Source organism: Lissotriton helveticus, chromosome 3_1 (genome assembly GCF_964261635.1).
Source record: "Lissotriton helveticus chromosome 3_1, aLisHel1.1, whole genome shotgun sequence".
NCBI lineage: Eukaryota > Metazoa > Chordata > Amphibia > Caudata > Salamandridae > Lissotriton > Lissotriton helveticus.
This window is the reverse complement of record NC_136061.1, coordinates 1832047117-1832070530: the sequence shown is the minus strand read 5'-3', so window position 1 is coordinate 1832070530 and position 23414 is coordinate 1832047117. Positions and strand designations below refer to the sequence as shown.

Below are 23414 nucleotides of genomic sequence, written 5' to 3'. Positions count from 1 at the left end.
CAGGGGAAGAAGGGTCAGCCCCTGTTTTTTTCAGAATGGGAATAATGGCGGCTGCCTTGTGGAGAGCAGGCACTGTGCCTTGATATAGGGACTCATTCAGGAAAGTCAGAGGTGGCAAATGAGAATCAGAGAAAAATTTTCACAAGACATAGACCGGGCAAACGTCGGCTGGGGACCCTGATTTAACACGGGCCAGGAGGGGAAGGGGAGACTCAGGAGGGTCTTAGGAGTCGGGGGAACGGTGGTAGAGACATCACAGGTCCCCTATCAGTCTGCTCAAGCCGCTGAAGTTGCTGCCCTTATAGGAGCTTGTGTACACAGTTTCCTCTATAGCACTCCTAGCGACTGTACAGATGGGGCTCCACTCTGAGTGTATATGAATATACAGTTATTGGTTTGTATTCTCCACTGTCTGACCGACTCTTCATTTCATACGGAAGGCTGAGAGGAGGTCAGTGGTGACCCAGGTGACCCATTTTGGGTCACTTCCTTCATGGTGCATTGCAAATAAAAGACACCACTATTGCTCATTGTCATCTTTGATATGTTCATATTCCTATGATTGCACCCTGGTCTAGTAGTATGTCACCAAGTAGTCCTTTCAGAGCTTCCATAGCCCCATTTTGTAAATCAATAACACCAAGTATGTATTATATGCCCTGCTATACTCTGACTGACTCTGACAAAATGTTGAATTCTTTGAAACTATCTCTGTCACTGAAAATCCTCCTGATAGTTTGGAAGTAGCTTGCAAGGGTATGGTGCTTAAAAGTGGCAGGTGGTAGAGTGATTGGATATGGGCCCCCCATTGCAGTACCTTGCAGGGGGTGGGGGGGCTAAGGTTTTGGTACGCCACTGTCTTAATGTAAGCCTGATAGCTCTGTGCCACGCAACCAGAGGATGAGCAGAGGTTCATCTAGGATGTGTTTGTAACTTACTCTTACTAATATTGTAGTTCCTACTTGGACAGGGTGCATGTCTCTGCCAATCAGAAACCCTATTTCTGATATTAGGGATCAGTGGGGAGGATAGGCCCTGTGTTTGTGCAGTGCCATAGAGTAACTCAGTGTACACTATCCATCTGCATCCAAGACCATTTAAAAAAATTGTAATTCACCCTAATTGGCTTTTTTACTTTTTCCTCAAAATCACGACTCTGCCTACTGGTTCTACAACTGGAATCATGGAATTTGAGATGGCCAACTTGAAAACCTACACAGTGGCCCAGCTTATAGACGTTTGCAAAGAGATGGCGGTTCCTGCCAAGAGTGCCACCAAGAAGGTAGAATTGCAAAAGGCATTGAGGGCTTGGCTGAAGTCTGCTCCCAAGAGAATGAGGGATTGGAGAAGCTTGAGAATGACTCTTCTGAGGAACCACCTGCAGTGGCTGAGGATAAAATCATTGAATTGAGCTACCTGTAAGAGCAGGAAGCAGTGTCTACTGCCTTTGTCTATCCACAGAGGACCTGAGTGGGAGGAGGGACGAGAGATACTTCAAACTGTAGATGGCCAAATAAAAAATGGAAACTGAGTAGAAAAAGGTTGAAAGGGCCTTGGAGGCAAAGAAGGCTTAGGCAGAGAGAGCCTTAGCTGAAAAGAAATGTCTACTTGCTCATGAACTGAGTCTGCAAGAGAGCTGGGTACCAAGGCCATACAGGTAGATTCCAGCAGCGATGGTAGCTGCATATATGCAGTGCCTGATGGAGGGTTCTTATATCCCAGGATTTGGTGCCCATTTATGTGGTGGGAGGTGACATTGATAAATGTTTTTCTGCTTATGAGGTTGCACTGAATGTTCACAGGGTTCCTGAGGAGCACTGGGGAACGGTCTGTGGAAACACATGCCAACACGTGGGATGAACACACTTCTGACATTAGAGGTTGGGTCCCATTTAACGCCATTTTGATAGCCAAATTTAGGCTGACTCCTGAAAAGCACCAAGGACAGCTAGAAGCTCTCCAACTAATCCTAGTTAGATTTTGTTGATTTCTCAAGTAAGGCACTGAATGGCTGGGTGAGGGGTAGCAAGGTTAGTTATTGTAATGGGTTGTACCATTTAATCATGAGAGAGCACTTGCTTTGTGTCTGTTTTCCTGATATGCGCCAGCACCTAGCTGAAAGTGAGCTGACTGACCCAAGGGAGATTGCTAAGGAGGAGGATTTCTGTGCTAACACCAGAGTACCCAAAATGGTTTCTGGTGTGACCCCCATAAAGGGGACCAGGGTTTCCAACAGAAGAAAGAGGGGGAAGAAAAACTTAAAAACAAGGAGTTCTCAAAAGGCCCCAAAATAATTCCCAAGGGAGTAGTGGTAACAAGTCCTAGGCTGATCCTAAAAAGAAGGGGTTCTTTGATCACAAGACATGGAGATTTGTACACCAATGTACATAGTACTACAAATACGGGCAGAACAAGGGTGGCTCCAAATGTCCTAAGAGGGCACAACCTCCCCATTGGTGGGCAGACACCAAAGTTGGTAAGTGTATTGCTCGGGGAAGTGGTAGTTACGAGTTAGTTTTGGGGGGCAGAGTAAGGTGACCCTAGTTTCCCTGAGGGATAAAGAATGGTGCATAAAGCCCACATGCCTTCAAATACTTCAAAGTATTGGCAGTGGGTCACCATTATTAGGCAATGGGTGGAGTCTCTGTGAGACACAGGAGCCCACATGGCAACGGTCAAGTGTCAGCTGGTTCCTGCAGAACAGGTCCTACAGAACATATTCCCCCAAGTTGTAGTCGCTGAGAATTGTGAGAGCCATCTACTGGTGGCTCTAGTTCCTTTGAGTTAGAGAGAAGATCTCAGGTTCTCTGAAAGTTGCTGTGAAACCTGCCATGCCTATTGATTGTTTGCTAGGCAATGACCTGGAACACACTACCAGGAGGGAGGTAGAGTTCAGGTTTCACTTGGTGGTAATGCCTGAGTGAATCTTTATGACCACACAGATCATGGATGCCATGAAAGGGATTCAAAGGAGTCTGGAACCTGGAACAATGGCCCAGGCAGCTGCCAAGGAGAGTGTAAGGAGCATGGGAAACCAACTCCTGAAGTTCTTGTGGGGTAGGCTCACAGGGTCCCCGAGGAGGAGGCCCTGAGCCAACCGGAGCTTGCCAGCTTGCAGGTTGAGGACAGGCCCACCAGGGAGGAGTTCCGCTAAGCATAGAAAGAGTGTCCCACTCTTGAGGGCTTGAGGTGCCAGGCCTCAGCCCATGCAGCAGGTGAAGCCTCTGGGGATCAAATATTCCACTGGGAGAACAATCTCCCCTACAGCGAGTCTAAGGTTCCTGTTGCAGGGGAAACCCATGTGCTTGTAAGTCCCAGTAGGAAGGTCACAGGACCTTACTTCTGGGTTTGGCTCAAGACGTACCCTGGGCAGGACATTTAGAGCAAGACAAGTCTTTTGCTAGGCTTGTCTCCCACTTCTATTGGCCCAGAATGAAGACAGCCTCAGATTAATTCTGCAGGGCCTATTCCACCTGCCAGGCCAGTGGGTAATCAGGGAAAACGTATAAAACACTCCTGATCCCATTACCTGTCATTGGCAACCCCTTTGAAAGGGTGGGCATCAACATCATTGGACCCTTGGACCCCAAGTCAGTCCTATCAATCAATCAATCAGGATTTGTTAAGTGCTGCTGCTTCACCCATGAGGGTCTTGAGGCACTGTGGGATCATGCTGCGGGATCACGCTGCCTGTTACTATTAGTTGAACAACCAGGTCTTGAGGTCCTTCCTCTACTGCTGGAGCAAAGGTGGGGCTCTGTGGTGCAGGGGGAGGGTGTCCCAGGTCTTAACCACCAGGTGGGAGAAGGAGCAGCCTCTCTGTTTGCCCGGCAGATGCATTGGGTAGCTGCTAGGGAGAGGGATCTGGAACGGAGTTCTCCAATGGGTTGGATCAAATTCACTCATTTGTTGAGGTAGGCTGGTCCTTCATTGTGTAGTGCCTTGTAAGCATAGGTGAGCAGCTTAAACTGGCATCTTTTCATGACTGGTAGCAAGTGGAGTTTCCTGAGGTGAGGTGTTATGCGCATCTGTCTGGGGAGGTGGAGTATGATTCTGGCTGCTGTGACGGTACTCCTGGTGTTAGGTGGGAGTAATCTGAAGACCTTACTGAGCATACAGAGGGTGAGGAAGCAAGTAGAGGAGACAACGTTCACCTGCTTCTTCCTGGAAAGGAGGCTGTTGAGGATGATGCCGAGGTTGTGGGCATATTCGGTGTGTTTGGCTAAGCTCAAATGGCAATCATTTGTTGTTCCAGAGGGTGTCCTTGCCTTTCCCGAAGATGAGAACTGCTGTCTTGTCTGTGTTGAGTTTGAGACAGTTGCTCTTCATCCATACAGCCACATCTTTCATGCATATTTGAAACTTGTCTTTGATGGTCGTTGGGTCATTAGTCAGGGAGAGGATGAGTTGGGTGTCTTCGGCATAGGAGATGAAGTTGAGTCCGTGGCTCCTGACAATGTTGGCCAGGGGCATCATGTATACGTTGAAATGGGTTGGGTTGAGGGATGAGCCTTAAGGTACACCACACGTGATGTTCTTAGGGAACGAGGAGCAGTGAGGGAGGATGATCTTCTGTGTTTTTCCTGTTAGGTATGATGCGATCCACTTTAGGGTTGTTCTTTGGATTCCGATCTGGTGGAGTATGTTGATCAGTGTGTGGTGGGATACGGTATTGAAGGCGGCTGAGAGGTCGAGTAGTATGAGGGCGGCGGTTTCTCCGCAGTCTAGCAGCATTCTGATGTCGTCCGAAACTTCAACTAGAGCTGTCTTTGTGCTGTGATTTGCTCTGAAGCCTGATTGGGAGGGGTCCAGAAGGTTATTGTTCTCCAGATATCTAGTTAGCTGGATGTTGATAGCTTTGTCGATGACCTTAGCTGGGAAGAGGAGCAGGAAGATTGGTAGTAGTTCTTAAGTGCTGCTGGGTCTGCTGATGGTTTCTTCAGCAGTGGCTTCACGTCGGCATGCTTTCATTTCTGGGGGAAGTGGGCTATGGTGTTTGAGGAGTGGAGTACCTAGGTGAGTTCTTTGCTGATGAGTTGATTGCATAGGTTGAAAGTGTGGTGGGGCAGGGGTCTGCTCGGGCTCCAGTGTGGATGGATCTCATGATGGGCTCAGTTTCCTTCTCTGTGAGGGTTTTCCAATAGGTGATTTGGTGGGGATGGGTATTGGTTGGCGTGAAGAGGTTGATGTTGTACATTGCCGGGGGTTGGGGTGTGAAGTCTTGCCAGATGGTGTTGATTTTGTTGTAGAAATGTCTGCAAGGGTGTTGCAGAGGGCTTGTGAGGGTGTGGTGATGTTTTCGGTAGCTGAGGACAATAGGTTTGTCCTGATCTTGGTGGACCATGCCACTTGCTACCCAGAGGCCAGCCCTCTGAGGTCAATGACTACACTTGTGGTTGCTAGAGCTCTGATGGGGATCTTTACCAATGTTGGGTTCTCCAGGAAGGTAGTGTCTGGCAGAGGCACTAACTTCATGTGTGCATACATGAAGTCCATTTGCAATGAGTGTGGTGTGTCTTAAAAGTTCACCACACCCTATCACCCCCAAAACAATAGTCTTGTGGAGAGATTCAATAAGACTTTGAAGGGCTTGATTATGGGTCTGCCTGAGCCAGTGAGACGTAAGTGGGACATCCCCATGCCATGCCTTCTCCTCACCTACAGGGAGGTGTCACAGAAGGGAGTAGGTTTCAGACCCTTTAGTCTCCTCTATGGCCACCCTGCTAGGGGAGCTCTGAGCCTTGCCAAGGAGGGGTGGGAGCAGGTACCCAGGAACCCTCCACACAGGATGTGGTCAGCTACATGCTGGCCCTCTGCAACCAGATGCACCGCTACTGGAAAAGTAATCGAGAGGCCAGCCAAGAAGTTATAAAACTCTGGTATGACCAGAGGGCCACTCTGGTGGAGTTTCAGCCTGGCCAGAAACTGTGGGTCATGGAGCCAGGGGTAGTCCAGGGCTGTCCATGACCGCTGGACTGGCCCATACAATCAAGCAGCGGAAGGGCAAGGCCATCTACCTGGTGGACCTCCAAACCCCTAGGAAACCCTAAGGCTGGTCTATGTGACTTCAGCCTCACTTTGAGAGGTCTGAAGTGAGCATGCTCCTTGTGACAGATTAGAAGATTGGAATGGGAGAGTGAATTTATTCCTAACCTTCTTCCTTCTCAGGAACACAATGACTCAGTGGAGGGTCTCAGCCTTTCTTGCACCCTGACCCTAGAACAGCAAGATGACTGTTATCAGTTGCTAGGACAGCTTGCCTCACTGTTCTCACTCACCCCAGGACTGACACATCTGTGTGTTCATAATGATGACACTGGAGACAGTCCACCTGTAAAGAACAAAGTGTACAAGTTGTCTGACAGGTTGAGAGCCAGCATCCAGGAGGAAGCCACCAAGATGTTGACATTGGGGTGATTGAGCCCTCTAATAGTTGCTGGTCCAGCCCCTTGGTGTTAGTACCAAAGGCTTCCCCCCCGGGCGCCATCTCTGAACCCCGATTCTGCGTGTTCTACTGAGGACTCAACTCAGTCACCAGGACTTATGCATACCCCATCTCCCTGAGCTGATGAGCTCATTGACACGCTGGGCGCTGCCATGTTCCTCAGTACCTATGATTAGACACCAGGGTACTGGCATATTGCTCTGATTGAGGGGGCCCAAGAGAAGTCAACATTTTTAACCCGAGGGCCACTACCAATTTCCAGTGATGCCCTTTGACTTGAATGTGCCCCTTCTACCTTCCAAAGGTTGGTTATCAGGGTTCTGGCTGCTAAGGAGGCTTTCCGTGCGGCCTACTTAGACGCAATTGCTGTCTACAGTTCCATCTGGGAGGAACATCTTTATCTTCTTCACAAGGTGCTTCAAGCCCTGAAACAGGCATGCCTGACCATCAAAGCCAATAAGTGCCAGATTGGGCAGGGTTCCACAGTATATCTCGTACACCTGGTAGGTGGAGGCAAGGTGCAACCCTTAGAGACCAAGATTGAAACCATCATTGCTGGGCAACCACCTGAACCCAAACTGAAGTGAGAGTTTTTATTATAATCGGCAGAGTATTTCCTTCCAAAACGAAAAATGACACAGCAACATAAGAGAATCAATAAAATCCTCATTAAGAAATAGTCCTCTGCAAAGGATCAAGGAATTGCACCGTATTAAAGGTACAGCTCAGGACTAATTTCTCAAGAGTTATCAAAATAGCAAAGAATAGAAAAGAAAGAGCTCCTTGTCTGGCTCTCACTCAGTCTCTCACCTTCTCTTACTCTGAAATTAATTTTAATACTCAGTCAAAACAGATGCAGCTTTTTAAGCTATTCATGTGCCTTCTGCTCTTTAGAAAAATATAGTTATCTGGGAAAAGTGGCAAATGGAGCTCCTACAAGACAACGTCATCATTTGAAGCGACTTTAGAGGTGCTGGATTGTGATGGTTGGATCATTAGGGACATCACTCTCAGGAGTGGGATGTAAGGGATGGCAGAGTTTCCTCTTCATATGGATGGGCACATTGATCATTATTGGCATATATGCAAAGGACTGTTTTTGCAGTAGAGCATTATTCTGATAATGAGCTGGAGCAACATCCAAGCCCTTAGTATACTACAATCACTCAACAAACGCCTACAACCAGGTATGGTAAAAAGAACATACTATACCCTATTTTGCACTGTATTTGAAGACCACTCTCAGCCATAGTCACCAAACTCTTCCCATTTGCAAAAAGAGTTGTCAGCTTTGTATCTATAAATGCAACATTCTGACAATGCCTAGGCGGTCGCCTTTATGGTGGCGGAAACAACAACAATAAAGAAGTAAATTTCAAAGCAAGTTTATTAGGTAGCCAAAAGACAGGTGAAGCAAATTTACATGTCCTGTTAGCTGTAGTTAGGTGCAAGTGTTTTATCTTCTGCGCCTTCTACTATTTTCCTGCTGAGCTGCCCATGTGCCCTCTTCGGGGATGCACACGGTGCCCACACAACCGCACTCATCCACGGTGACGTAGGAGAAGCTGATGCTGGTGCCATCCTCACAGACCAATTCTGCTGTCTTATTACTTTTCTTCAGCTCCTGGCAACAAGAACATTTATGCTCCATTGCTCTAGTCATGGAGGAGAATCTGTCCAGCAAAAGGAAAAGAAACAACAGGTTTTAAAAAGCTACAGTAACAAAGTGTAAAATACATAGTTATAGATGCTTCGATAATTCAATTAATTTAGCACTGAGGAGTAATATTTAGGGCACCATGCATGAAACAATTGATTTTTTTCCCCATTAAATAATGTGACATGGGGAACAATTTGCAGCTCCAGTAGGTGTATTAGACCAGGGATAAAGGAATGGGTGAAACTACAAGATGGAGAAAACCTGATACAGCTGTGAGTGAGACTCCATTCACAAGAGAGGTTAAGAATCTAGAGACATTTCTATTGACATATATTAGGTAGGTGATGTGGATATTAGTAATACTTCATTGAAACATGCAAATATATTGATGAAGTGTCAGTGATCATTGCTTCCACTGAAGTGTCAAGAATCAGTGAAAAGGGAATGAGTGACACTCCTGTGGAGTATGTGGGGTAAGAGGGAAGAGAATGAGCGTCTCATATCAGTGAGAAGGGAATGAGTGGGACTGCAGTGAAGAGTGCCTGGGCTCAGTGAGAAGGAAATGTGTGGGACTCCATTGCAGGGCAGAATTTAGTGCCATAGGGATGACTACAACACACCTGATAAGTGCAGAGCAGTGAAATGTCTAAGGTTGTCGGGATAACAGAACACTTAGGGCACTATTTATGAGGCTTTGCGCCACTTTTACTCCATTGTTGCATAACTTTTTGTGACACTGCAGTGTTGTAACTAATGCGTCACGTTGTGCCATATTTACAAAGCGACGCATCTAAGCAGGTGCACCACTTTGTAAACCTCTGCGCTACATTATCCCTTCTTCAGGTATAGTGTATGCAGGGTGGGCATTCCCCCGCAATAAAAGGTGGTAGAAGTGGTGCAGTGAAATCTATAAGATTTCACTGCGTCACTTCTAAACTGTGTCAAAACCCTAAGGCATAAGAGACGCATGCCCTTTCACAAGGAGCTTGCCTCATGTAAAAGGACACATTGCTGGAGTTGCGTCTGTTGTCACACACCCCAGCAATGCGCCACTTTTGCGCCTACAGATATTTCAGAAATACTGACATATCTGTAACTCTTTGTGACATGGAGCGCCGTACATTAAATACTGCACATCCATCCTGTCGCAAGGAGGATGCTGTGAAAACGTTTGCATCGCTGTTTTCACGCAACGATGCAACAGTTTTCATAAAAAGCCCCTCAATTGCCAGACACGGGAACCAGTTCGGTGAAAAGTGATCATCCCACACTCTGCTTAGATCTAATGCATTGTACTGTATGTTGCAACCACTTACCCTGAGGTACTGCTGCACAGCCCATCGCATACAGACAGCTCAACGGTTGTGTTGCATGTGCCATGAGATAGGACAGTTGCCTTGGGTTGAGACGTGCAAGATGACTGGGGCACTGTAAGAATTAAAAGGAAAAGTCAACATCTTTTACACAGAGTGAAATATTCCTTTGCAGGTTTCTGTATTCGGAATTCAAAGGGGGGCAAATATCTTGTACTTAAATGTTCCTCAAAAGTAACTATGTAAGACTATCATCAACACAGTGAAAAGAGAACATTAGTCACCACCTATACCCTCACTGTCTTTCACCGAGCCTGTATCTCGGGTAAAACCAGTGTGAGATGGTACCTCCTTCACCATAACATGCAGCACAAGCCGAAATCAGCGCATGGTGACTCATCATGACTCATCATTTACAAAAAGAGACATCTGTCATGAAGACCACCAATTCAAAGGGAGTCAGAAAAGGCTTAAAGATCTGCTCCTACATGTGAGATGTCACTCAGTCGCGTATGAGATAACTTCTCTACTAGCACTGACGATGTTACCCATGCTTCCAAGTAGTGTCAAATAATTGTACACAACACTAAAAAACATCAGTTATTGCTCCTAGTAAACGATTCCAGCATAACCTTATTCACACCCCTCAAAAAAACTTAGCAGAAAAGCTGTCACTCAGATACTCCTTCATTCAATCTCTCTCGCAAATGACTGGACACTTAGAAAACCCTGAGGGGTCTACCTAAGCTTACAGAAACAACAGGGTATGGCCTATCAAAAAACATCTGACAAATGACGCTCTATTACTATAAAAAAAAAAGAGTCATGAAGGGATAGCTCAAGCTTTTAAGAGACATCCATTGCATCTCCGTGTTACAGCACAATTACTTACATTTACAGATTTCGCAACAACCATCGGATGTCTTCTGTCTGTATTCCTGGAATAAAATAAGATATGGAAATATGAAAAATCAGACACTGGTTAGACCAATCAATGTATGATGTTCTCAAGAACCTCAACATAACCTCAATAATCTGAACACAACCATTCAGGAGGCTATGCCAGGGATCATGAATTCCTACTCATAACCCCCACTTCTCTGCTAGAAAAATTGTTTGACCACGGAAGACGTATAGCACCATGTGAATTACAGACTGCCTGCACCGTGAGCGAGTTAACAGTCTTTGACTAGAGAAGGAGCAGAGAAGTCACTTTTCAGACTATGGGAATCACTTAGACACTAGAAGATAGTCCGTCGGACCGCCAGGGCAGCGGAGGCCTATTGGGAGATCTTGACCTACCAGGCGGGATGTGTGTACGATGAAGGAAGACACAACTGCTCCTGCTCCTCGGACACCACTGACATTTTGCCGATCTGCACCATCTTTAAAGAGCTTTTTGATAAACTGTTTTGTTTAGAGACAGCATATGAAGATCATTGTACATTTTCCCTGTTTGTGTCCACCATGCCTTGTATGGTAGACACGGACAGGAAACATCAGTACCAATCGGCCTGGGCTCAATAGGGTGACATGACCATCACTGTGACCCCGCTGCCTTTGACCAATGGGTCGCTATGTCAGAAGATTACACCAACCAAGTCAGTGGCTGCTCCACCGGTGTAAACACAGAACTTTCTCTGTAAAGTTTTGAACATTTTTGTGTTTCTCAGCTTGGTCTCACTGCAGTAAGCCCTTACAAAAAGTGTGAGAGCACTTCATAATCCTCAGAGGCTAGTAAGGGCTTTAACTTTACACACACTAGCAGGGAAGGAGTACCATAGCCTCATGGAAAGGGTTGATCAGCTAGTGTGAGACACTTTATGGTACAGCAGGATAGGAGCAACTAAATATAATAAACATTGTACAGTTACTGAGCAATGGCTTACACACAGTAATTACTTGTTCATATATATTTTCAAAGATGTCATTTTAATATTCACATTTTCGATTCTAGGACCCCTGTGAGCGAGTCAAAGCTTTTCAGTGCTAACTGTTATTTCGGAAATGCAGAGACCCAGACTGACAGATACAGCCACTGAAATACTGCAAGGCACAGATTCGGGCTTGCCAATGGAACCAAATGGTCTTTGATCCATAATATTAATTCACAAAATGCCAATTGTGGGAAAGTGCAGCATTGGTCGATAGTAGAAGGTCCGCCTGCTACTTACATGCAATTTCTTCTGTAGGCAACAGACAATTCGAACCAGGCAACCATAACACACAACCTGCCTACCATGCAATACAGTAGCAAAGACAGACAAGGGACTAAACTAAGGGTGTTTGTATCTTATGAAGCAGGACCAGTTAGTTGAGATTTCTTTGCTTATTTCTTGGAGCTCTTCTATGCAACAGAGGTGATTCCAACCAAAGATGGTGCCATCACCAACAAACTGATCGAAAGAGGATCTATCATTCGCTCTGCAATCTAACTGCACTTTTGATGGTTGATCCAACAATCCTAGAGTCGGAAGAGGCACCCAAAAGAAGGTGAGGCATTACAGCTTTCAGATAAGGTAATTGCCAGGAGTCGGTCAGACTCCAAATTTTTTGACACATTTTGCAGGGAGGAAGATGTGGGAGGAGTTGTGAATACGAGACAGAAATGTTGACGGGTGAGGCAGATGTTCTAAGCTAAGAAAATAATAACACCCATTTGTGCCCCAGATTGATTCAATGAAAGAGTACTCATTGAGGAGTTTGAAAGACTTACATTTGGACAGTCTGCGGGCTCTAGGGCCGGACACACCCTCTTCACAGAGGATACGACAAAATGTTCATTGAATTTTTCACACTCATATTGCATGCCGCAGTCATCACCGGATGGGTTCCATATCTCTCCAACCTGAAATATAAAAGAAAATTACAACGGGTGTGGGGGTTTTAAAGAAAAGCCTAGGCAAGGTCCTGTTTTACAAATCATCACCATGGGTGTTGTTTGCACCGCACCATCATTGCACCCAAAGGAAACGGAAGCATGTAAATTTAAAAAATATATATATTCTTTATGCGTATTTCACTAAAGTCATTTATAATAATAGAAATGTATAATAAACACCCCATATTATCCTATCTTTTGGCAAGAATATTACATTTGATCCTATATTTGGGCAAATACATTTATTCTCAAAGAGATAAAAAAGAAAATGGGCTACTGTGATATGCTGACTATCTTAAACCTATCTGATGTCTAACTGATATATCCTACCTACAAGCAATCCACTTAATCTGCTCAAAATCTTTCTGCACCATGTCTCCTTATTGGCACCACAATTAAATAGGAGACTGAGGGCTAGATGTAGGTAATTCATATTTACCGACTCTTAAATACCGAATTTTACCGATTCGGTATTTAAGAGTCGGTAAATATGAAGGGGGGAGATGTAGGTATTACAGATTCTGTAAATACCGAATTGTTAAGATTCGGTATTTACCGAATCTGTAAATACCGAATCGGTATTGCCCATTGATTCCTATGGGCCTTGAAGCCCATAGGAATCAATGGGCAATACCGATTCTGTAATTACAGAATCGGTAAATACCGAATTTTGCAAGGGTGCAGGGGGTATCACTTTGACACCCTCTGGCACCCCAAAAATAGGCATGTGCGCCATGTGGCACACAGACATGCCCTAAGGGCATGCCTGTCTGTCACATGGCTAGGTGTGCATGCACACATGTGCATGCACACCTGAATTCGGTATTTTAACACCCAATTGGATTGGGTGGTAAAATACCGAATCTGAAAGGCCTGTGGCACTCAAAGATGTGCTTTTACAGAATCTGTATTTTACCGAGTCTGTACTTACCGATTCGGTAATTTGACCGATTCTGTAAATACAGATTCGGTAAAATACCGATTCTGTAAAGCATGCTCCTACATTAGAAAACCCTAATACCGGTCGGAAACGGCCGAAATCGGCCGTTACCGACCGGTATTAGGGCTCCTACATCGGGCCCTGAGTGCCTTTGGAGATATTTTACCCTTAATACTAGTCATATTCGTTTACATGGGTATATTAGATATTGTCAAGAATACTTGTTAAATGTAAATGTATGATCCCAGGGCACATCCTCGTTTCATGCGAGCATGCAGAGGACTACCAACATTTATGTTCATGGCTAAATAATTGGAGCAGCTATTCTGAAAGTACCAGCGGCTCATGAAATTGAGAAGTAGGACTCAAATGTACAGCTTTTCTGCCGCTTCATTCTTGTTTCTCCCTATTAAACCGTCAAGCTGTTTTTGCCAGTGTAAAGGCACTCCCTATGTCCAGTGATTACCTATTAGCTGTGTCCTCTGATGGAAGGGCAGCCATGAAGTAAGTAATAGACACCAGGCTGGTGTATAGATTGACATATTCGGTGATTTGTGAGCCCTACGGCAGGCACCCCCCCATGTCCATCATTTCATTACATTGATACTGGATAAGGGTGTTGGGTCAAAGGAACCGCATGCAGGAACTCTTAGTACTTGCAAGACAAGGCTGGACCTGCCTCCAATAGGTAACAACATCTAAACCACTCAACATGATGCTGCAGCGCCAGACTGGCAAACAAGGCTCTTGAACAGGAGAGTGGAAGCATTCATCACAGCAGAGTTACCTCAAGGACTTTGGTTTCATTGTTCTGTGTCTTCATGACACACTTCGTCTGCACACACTTTCCACAGCACTCCTCTGGCGTCTCCGTATACTCAAATCCCTGCATCACAGAGGGGTGAAAGAAAGCAGTCACATGTGGACACTAGAGTTGTATTTCATTATTAGTTGTATGTGGCACCCTCTTGTGAGAGGCCACCAAACAAGGAGAACCACAGACACCACTAGAACCATTTAGGAACCTCTCTCATTTGAGATTGGACATGTTTCACACGAGCCATACCCATAAAGCTTGATTCTTGTGATTCTGTTTCACTGCATGCATTTAACCTCTTCTGCTCTCCATAAGGCCATATACCCTTGTTTTAAGTGCTGCACATTACAAATTAAAGAGAAACAATATGGTGTTACCTACATGTCCGAACCCATCACATGTAATGTGTTATCTATTGCCATTGTCAAGGGATGTGAGGATTCACGTCTGGCGAATCAGGCCTCCCCCCACACACAACAGAGTAATGAAGAGTGGTTTAAACTACCTGTATCGGTGGGTAAAGTATTCCCTGAAAAACTACAGTTTAAGGGAGTTAAGGATGACTAATCTGTTAGCAGTGACTTCGCCATATACATGAAAAACTCACAAACTTCTTGAACTAGGTTCTATATTTCCATCGTGGCACAACCCTACAGCACAAAGTCAACCACAAAATATTGTATTCCTCTGAATAGTAAGTGGTGGGGAAAGGGGATATTTCAACATTTGCTTCTGGGCGAAGTGAGAGTGGATTCTTTGTAGCCCTTGTTCGAATGGGGGCAGGAGGCTATTTCCATCCTCAACGCGTGTCACGTGTAGTTCCCTACATGACATTTCATTAGTGGTTGAATAATGTACCCTCTAGGGAGGTGCTGTAACCAGAGAATCATGAACATCACTAGAAACATTCGGGCACCTCCATCATTTGAGCTTGGAAATATTTCACAGTTCCCCTATGAAAAATGAGTTGTTATACCAGCGCATTTTGTGTAATAGAAACAACCAAACATGATATGGTTATAGATGTATCCCATGCCAGTGAAAACAGATGTGGCCAAATAGCATGATATTTAGAACAACTGTAATGATAAAAGCACGTTTACATTATTATAGTCAAAATGTCAAATTTCATCTAATAGCAGTACAGCTTTAATGATTTCAGAAACCAATGCTTGTGGTTTCACAGATCATATTTTAGAATCAGTTGACAGAAGTAAACAAATGAGGCCATACTCACAAAGCTTGTTTATTGTGCTTCTATCGCACTGCATGCGTGTAACTACGCGTGGTCTGAACATGGCTATGTACATTTTATTATATGTGCTGCACCTTAAAAACTGCATGGTAGTAACCATGCATGTCGGTCGACTTCCAATAAGTGTAATATGCAATTTAATACCATGGGCGTGTGAGCATTATGACCTACAGGAGGCTTTGCCTCTCATGAATCAAGGCCTCCACACCACACTCAACAATGGTAATAAATGGCATATTATACTCCCTGCAGCTGTATTTAAAGTATAATATAGTCAAAAAGGATTTAAGGATGATTAATATCAACAGTGGTTTTGCCATAAGAACTTAAATATCATGACATTTAGGCATTATGGCATATCACAACCCTCCCATCCAGGGAGAACTTCCCAATACAGCAGACCATAGAGGATGGGGAACAGGGCGTGGTAGCGGGTGCAAGTAGCACACTCCTCCATGGCTCACACATTATTACGCACCACAGATGAGCGGGTTCCCTGCTACACACCCTTGCGCCATGCTCCCAGGACATGAGGGGCATTACAAGGAGGTGACGCTAGGTGGAGATATTTCCCCTCTTGACCTTAGGGAAAGTTGAGGGTGTGATCTTTGTAAACCTCCTCCTTACCCATGTGCACGTGGGGGCAGGCGGCCATTTCCTCCTCACACTGGGTGAGCCTCTGCTCGCAATTCGCCAGTTCAGGATAGTGGAAAAGAGACTGGAATACGTTTTCCCATCCATTCACTCTTGGGTAACGTAAGTTTTTCTTGAAGGTGGTGAACACTGGTCAAAGGGGCCTTAAGGTATTAAGAATTTCTTATTGTGTGGGGTGTCCCCTAATATACACTGACCCAGGTGTTTGATCTGGTTGTGTACCCTTGTCTTGCTGTCCATCTTAAAATAAACTTGTAGCTTAATAATTAGGACTTTTTACGTTACAACACCTGCTTACCTTACGAGCATGTCAGAGAGTAGACTAAATAGAGGAAGTTTATAGCATGCCTAGGAGTCTTACTCAGTACGGTATAGATTCTTACCTCTGAACAGTCTTTCTGGCAAACCGTGTCCTGGCACGTCACAGTGAGTAACTGGGTGTCTGGGTCCACCTGATCCGTGCACTCACATTCCTTGCAGGCGCCCTTGACTTGTGGGATGTTGGATCCAGGCTAGAGGAAGTCAAACAAAAACAGCTCTGGGTCATGCATTGTATTCTATATCGTGCCTGGTTGGGGTGGTAGAGTCAGCGAAGGCTGCCTGGTCTATGTGGATTAAAGAAGTGGAAAAGGCCAAACATTTACAGAGAAAGGTGTTTGCGGAGCGATAAAGACACAGATGAGGGGCTGTGAGACTTACGTAAAGGCAGGGCTTTAAGTGGAATGAAAAAACTGGGGGTCTCTCAACGCGGCGTGGCAAATGTAATTAAGGGCGTGGCTTAAAAGACATAACGAAAAAATCTGTGCTTACCATAGTGTGCCGCCCGACTTGTATTTTGCTGTTTCTGTCATTGCATCTAGATATATGATACAAGTAACATCATACCTACAACAAGTCAGGACTATGGGCTTTGTCAGTGGTTGCTAGTTGCATAAGATAAATAAGCAGCTACTATGGCTTGGATATAATATTGAAAAAGCTTCCACTTAAAGCCCTAGTGGCACCACGACAATGTTATTGAAGTGGCAATTTGCAGTGTGCGCTATTCAATAGGGCCCACTCACTCGCAAAAGCGTTCGGAGTCTTGTCCTTAAAAAAAAGTTGGGTGTAAGCACTCTGGGGCAAGAGTCTCGCATGAGGGAAAAAGTAAGAACAATAGTTTACCTGGTATGTAACATTGTTGAAGACACAGACTTTTTCTGGCACTGGAGGAAGAAAAAAGAAGATGGCGGTAGGTCACTTTCTGTATAACTATATAAGTAATCTAACTGATGTTATATCTCATAGTCTTCCTCAGAAACAACGAAACGTCAACCTTATATCTTTTTCAGTGCATTCTCTTCAGAGAGCTCTTCTATGCTATAAATTGGCCCGCAGTAGTGAGAATTTCAAGCAAGCTGTCTGACACAAGTTCATATAGAAACTGGTCACAACGGGGAGTCTTTCTCTTTGCAGTCTCAAAGTTGCACCAGAGTTCTGAACCCTCATGGAGTGTTACTCTGACAAGATACCCCCTACCACCTGTACAAACATTCAGAAATGACCAGCAAAGTAAAGATAAAAGGCAAAGCGGGCAACAAAGTAACACAGAGCATTCCTACCATAAGCTCTTTTTTTTTGTTGTTTTTTTTGTTTAATAAACTGAAAGCGAACATGAGTTTTTATAACGTGCCTATGTTTCTAAACTATCATGTATCAAGGCCACTGTTACATTACACCCCGAGTAAGCCACCAGCACATCTGCCTTTAGAATAAGTAAGTGAAAGGAATGTGTCCCTTCCTCTATTGCAAAGCACTCTTTTGTGAGGTTCTTGCGCTACTGCAGGCATTACTTGAAAAGAAGAAGACTCGGGGATGGCATTTCACAGCAAAATAATGTAGCACCAGCCACGTCCTTCCCATGAATTAATTCTAACACCCAGTGTGAAAGTGCTTTGACTTTCACAACAAACTATTTTCTGTTCAGATCACGTGCACCTCCCTGATCAAGAAAGCTCTTCAGTTTCTTCGTATGGGATGCTACATGCCTGCTCAATAATATCTAGAAATCTTGCTAGATTTCTCCCTCAAAACCCTTTAGTTTTAGAAAATTGGCAGCTCTTTCATCATGCATACATCAAACGCACCCTGTTGCCACAAGACCAACCGGAAACTTTTGGTCATACGTCAATGAATGGCAGGCAACAGTCTGTGCAGTGGAAGTTGTCCTACGAATGTTTACTCCTTTAACTTTAGGTGAACCCTTTGGGAATTTAAATCTACTAGATCCACCCAAGAACTCATATCTGAAACATCAGGCTACCCCTGTATCTTTATGCACAGTCTATAATCTGTACCACATGGTGAGAACCCAGAACACATACCACATTCCATCTTGGCGCAGCAGTCACCGGCTGAAAGGATGGACGACAGCGTGAAACCTATCTCGCATTTCTTCACATCTGGATTGCACAGTGTGGGGATGCATTCTGTAAACACAAAGGAAAGGGGCATTAAAAACTTTTTCACCACACATTAATTACAGTCCTGGATTAATTAATGCCGACATTGTATTGTAGCCAGACACAGCCCTTCCTGCCGCCGGGGCAGTGGTGCAAGATGTCTGGAGTCGAGAGATTAGCATAGTGTTAACCATTACACCCATGGCTTTGAGGCAGAACCACACATTCTTAAACAATATTTATGATAATGGACACCATTACTAGACACACTTATAGAAATATACATGTGTTAATCGTCTATTATACACGTGATCTTCACTACCAGTGATTGGTTATTGGACTTCTGTCACATCTAGATATGCCTTCCAGGTATATCATTTCTATCGATAGGTAAAGGGAGCAGATTTTATTCCTAGCCATGGCTGTACTAGACAAGGCTATCAGCTGTTGCCACAAGTGGAAAGTGCGCACTCTATGCCTAGAAAGCAATTAGTGGGTTGCTTTGGCTTGGCACACAACTTGTAGTTGGGATGGGTTAGTATGGGTTCATAGCTTCAGTAGAACCCGATTGTCATGGCCATTAAAACAATCGCAGAGTGGTAAGGAAAGTTTTGCCAGGTGCAAGTAGTATCAGTGGGTTAGCTCCACAGTCAAGCACTGTGGCTAAATGGTACTCCTTTGACATGATGTGGAGTGCCAACGTACCTTGGGTTTTAAACCTACTATAATGCTGTTACCAGACAGGCCGTCCAATCCCTTTTCTGAAGTCACTTAAGTAGGTCTTTTGCCAAGTAAGTCACCCTCTTTAGTGTTTTGGCCACTTGCGTTAGGTATGGGAGAGTAGGAGAGTTTAGTGAAATGTTCATCCAATACTCGTAATATATGGGAAGGAACAAAAGGAGCAGGCAGTTAAGTCAGCTTGAATTGGGAATGACAAATTGGCAGTAATGTAAAATCAATGTGCACATAGTCTGATAAGCAGCCATCCTTTTCACTAAGGGGAGAGGAAAAGAAGTACTTACTGCATGTCATATGGGTGCAGCAGGGGTTATCTGGAACTGGGGCCTCAACAAGCTCAAAGCCTTCCTTGTCACAAGCCGGTGGAGTGGACTCTTGACACTTGATTTCTTCACACTGGACTGAAATGGTATCGATGTTGCAGGAGCATTTCTGGCAGTTGCTTGTCCATGTCTCTCCCGGCTGGAACACAGGGTAAAAGGACAGGGGGTTAAAACAACATGTTACGCGATCGCACCCTGGAATATCAAGTACAATAATACCATGGCACTCTGATATCACAGACAAAATGGAGGATCGAACTAAATATAAGGTAAGTGCATACAGGGAAGCATATGTGTACTATTGTTAACTCCGCTTCTAAGTAGCTCAGAGCTATATATACCGTGACGGTATATATATGTGGAGGTTGGTAGAGAAAATCCATACATACTTATCTTTCAATATTTTTGTTCTCGGTATTTTGTCCATTATATTAAGATGTCATAATATTTTGTATTTGATACTCAGAATTTACACCCATTACACAACTGAGACAATACCTACGGGTTAATAAGCATGTTTTAAAGGTATCCAAGTTGGCTGACCTTCCCCACGCAAGTCTCCCCAACCCACCTCACACCACTTATGCGAAATGTAAAATTGACAATCCTTTACAAACGGTTGTACCTCGCTGCTGTTCAGAAAGGTCCCTAGTACAGCACTAATCAGCAGATGTGCATTATTTCTGTATGCTAGGATAAGGTATTGTATACCATTATGAGTTACTTCACTCTGAACCCCTAGCAGAACCCTGAACAAAGCAGTAATCAGTGATTTCCCTATATGTCATGCAGTTCTAATGGAAACTTACCTCTGTATTGGCTTTTCTTTAAACTAGACACTACCCGCAGCATTTCGACAGCTGACCTAACTTGGATATTGGCCGACAAGGTCACCCCACGACACTGACATAGGAATGTACAGACACACATACAGACAAACACCATGACTGTCTCAAAGGAAGAGCTGAAACCAAAAAGCCGCTGCCCACCAGAGAATGCTATATATTTCGGATATTAGATGAAGGTCAGTGTAGTAAATGTACTAAGGTGGACTCACCATTCTAGGTTTTCCGTCAGGTCCCACGCAGCCTGAATAAAGAAAGAACAGGCTTTTACTTTGAGTTAATAACACCATTCCACTTGAAGGTCTTTAGAATTATAGCTACGTTTTTCACAGCCAACTACTGTCTAACAAGAACCACAGGTTATAGACTAATCCAAGTCAAGGGAAACAAGGTTGGGAATTCTGACAAAAAGTGCAACAAAGGAGCGGAAAGGGTGAGCAGCCCGTTCAACCAGTTCTTTTTAGAGGGGAATGGTTTTGTGGAATGAACCTCAGGAGGATGCATGTAGGGAAGCGTGAGATAGCTCCTGCGGGTGCATTCTGGATACCAAACATCAGTAGATTTGTTCCCCACTGCCTCGGTAGGGTCTATGTTTATTCCCCGTGGAGGCTATCCATTAACAACATAACCATCACCAGTGAGAAGTTGCTGAGGCAGTTGGCTGAGACACTACAAAACTCGATTTTAGGAAGCACAGTTCTCTTGGGATAAAACCCAACTCTTCCCACGTGCAGTAAGGGACCACTGCCATCATCACGATTTGCTTTATAATGAAAATGTGTCCTAACATAAGAGAAGTTACTAGCGTTTATCTATTTAATTCTAAAAGAGCCCAAAAGCAGTGGCAGAGCACAGCCATAGTCTGGCACTTTGACATAGAAGCAGGGAGGACTTACTGTGTAAGCCAACAGTGGTTTGACCACTCAGTGCATCAAACATTTGGAGCTGGATGAACTTTCTAAATTCCTAGCTATGCCCTACAAAATGCAGTTTCCTGACATTTTATGTACTCTTTTCCTCAATTACCAAATAATGAATCTATTCCCAATGCTGTGGATGTCTCAGGGACCCAGACATGTAGTGGATGGGGTATCTCTGCCAATGCCCATGCATCCTTTAGATGTTCCCATCAAAGGGTGTCATTGTAGAACACTACTTAACATAGTCATAAAAAGAGGGAAAGCGGAAGGAACAAGACCCTACTTTCTGAACTTCACACAAGCATTGGTTCACTGTTATATCTAGATTTTACATGATTGTTTGGCTGTTCATTCTCAATAGAATGGTTTTGTAAAGCCTCGGGTGCTCAAAGCTTAAAGCACAAGCCCCACATTGCATCTGCTTGGGTTTTGCAGCACTTACTTTCACATTCGTACTGGAAGCAACAGCCTTTCTCCTCATAGACTTGTTTGGGAGCTAATCCACTATCACATGTAATCTCCTTGACGGGTGGGCATTCAACATGCTGCAGGGTGATGTTCCCGCCAAATTCGCAGGTTGCGTTAGTGCATTTGTTAATTTCCCATGTTTCACCAACCTGTAACAAAAAATTGGTTGAAGTCTTTGAGGTGGAGACTCCCAAATATGCATCATTCTGTTTTTACCTAAGATTGAGTACTATTGTCATCACGTCATATCAATTGTGCGGAAAGCGATATCAGCATTTTTACTTACATACTTACTGGGTAGAGCATGGCAGTGTCTTCACCACACTGAAGTTTGATAAATACTTTTAACAACGAGTCCCAGCATATAACGGCACACATTTCAGAGAGCAAGCCCATACTATCTTCCCTTTGCAACTCCATCCATTCAGCATTGTGAGACCAGAATTTGTAAGATATTATTGTTTTTACCTTGAGAGTAAATAAACAAGGAGTTCTGACCGAATGATTAACCCAAAATGCTCACTTGCAGGAATTGGCAGCCTGGTATATCAATTTACCTCTCTGTAGGGTTCTACACTTTCACAGCCATCAGTGAAATTGAAGTCCGGACGTTTGTGAGTGGTTGGCAGCGATCCTGAGCTTGAAGGTGTTGTGGTGACGGGGGGCCTTTCAGTTGTGTTTGGGGTGGTTGTTTCAGTTGTACCTTCTGGAGTAACTGGTGTCACAGTAGTGATTGGCGAAGTGACTTGTGGCGGAGGGGTACCAGTGGTTATGCAGGGACCCTTGGACTTCACAGGTGTGCAGTCTGCACCGCAAATGGCATAGTACAAGCAGCCTTCGTTATCTGTTGTATTGTAGATGACGCCACCTGAATAATACGAAAAGCACAAGTGCTAGTGAGTGATGAAATGACAGCATTCGAAAATGCTTAATCAAAACGGAGGGAAGAGGAATTATGGTCCATTCAGTTCCCCGAATTCAATACTGGGGTAATCAAATTGGAAAGGACACTGGTATCTACCATAACCATTGGTTATTGTTTGACAACCCTCATAAACGCCTAGAATGTAACGTTGCGGTATATCTTTTTGTCCGCCCCTTCTTTTGCGTTATGGCATAGTCATCGGGTTGTCAAAGGACGTGTTGTATGCCTGCCTCACCAGAGGCAACCTCTGGTAAGAGTAGAAGTGTCCAGGGATTTTAGGACAGCAGCTAAGCAAAAAGTAACTAGGGCAGTTACGAGGGGTATTTAAAACACAGTGTCTAACCAAACCAATTATTTATTCTAAAAAGGTAGGCACTAGTGATTAAAACTTGTAAGTATATTTTATAATCGAGTTACCAGATTATAAATATGATCAAAATGGTTCGAAAATGAACATGCAAAATAGTTCTTCTTTTGATGGTAAGAGCTGTGTTACCAACAGTAGGAAAGGCCCTGGAATTTACAAATTCTCTCATTTACAATCTCCAGCAGTAGATTTGTATGTCTGTCTTTGCCTTACCAATATGAGTTTTCACTCACCTTCTAATGTTAATCAAGGCCAATATTATTGACATTTACATTTTTGCATTCACTACATTGACCTAATCACTGTATCGCAGCATAAATATATATTTACTATTCTTAACTCCTGACATACTTACTTATACTATGACTGCAATGTAGTAAGCCAATATAGTTGACGTAATGTCATGTGATATGAAGCATGAA

The 23414-nt window shown here is 44.2% G+C and overlaps 1 protein-coding gene across 1 annotated transcript in view; it reads right to left on the bottom strand.

Moving 5' to 3' along the window:
• Positions 1–7814: 7814 nt before the first annotated feature.
• Positions 7815–23414, bottom strand: part of LOC144824329 (uncharacterized) — a 60057-nt gene continuing 44457 nt past the window's right edge. The window contains exons 31-42 of the mRNA XM_078683446.1: positions 22258–22568; positions 21675–21849; positions 20525–20556; positions 19429–19606; positions 18329–18433; positions 17130–17170; positions 16349–16477; positions 14027–14125; positions 12135–12266; positions 10311–10356; positions 9422–9533; positions 7815–8118 (exon numbers count right to left, since the gene is read on the bottom strand). Coding sequence (XP_078539572.1) covers positions 7902–8118; positions 9422–9533; positions 10311–10356; positions 12135–12266; positions 14027–14125; positions 16349–16477; positions 17130–17170; positions 18329–18433; positions 19429–19606; positions 20525–20556; positions 21675–21849; positions 22258–22568 — 1577 coding nt within the window. The 3' untranslated portion in view covers positions 7815–7901. The remainder of the gene's footprint in view (positions 8119–9421; positions 9534–10310; positions 10357–12134; positions 12267–14026; positions 14126–16348; positions 16478–17129; positions 17171–18328; positions 18434–19428; positions 19607–20524; positions 20557–21674; positions 21850–22257; positions 22569–23414) is intronic.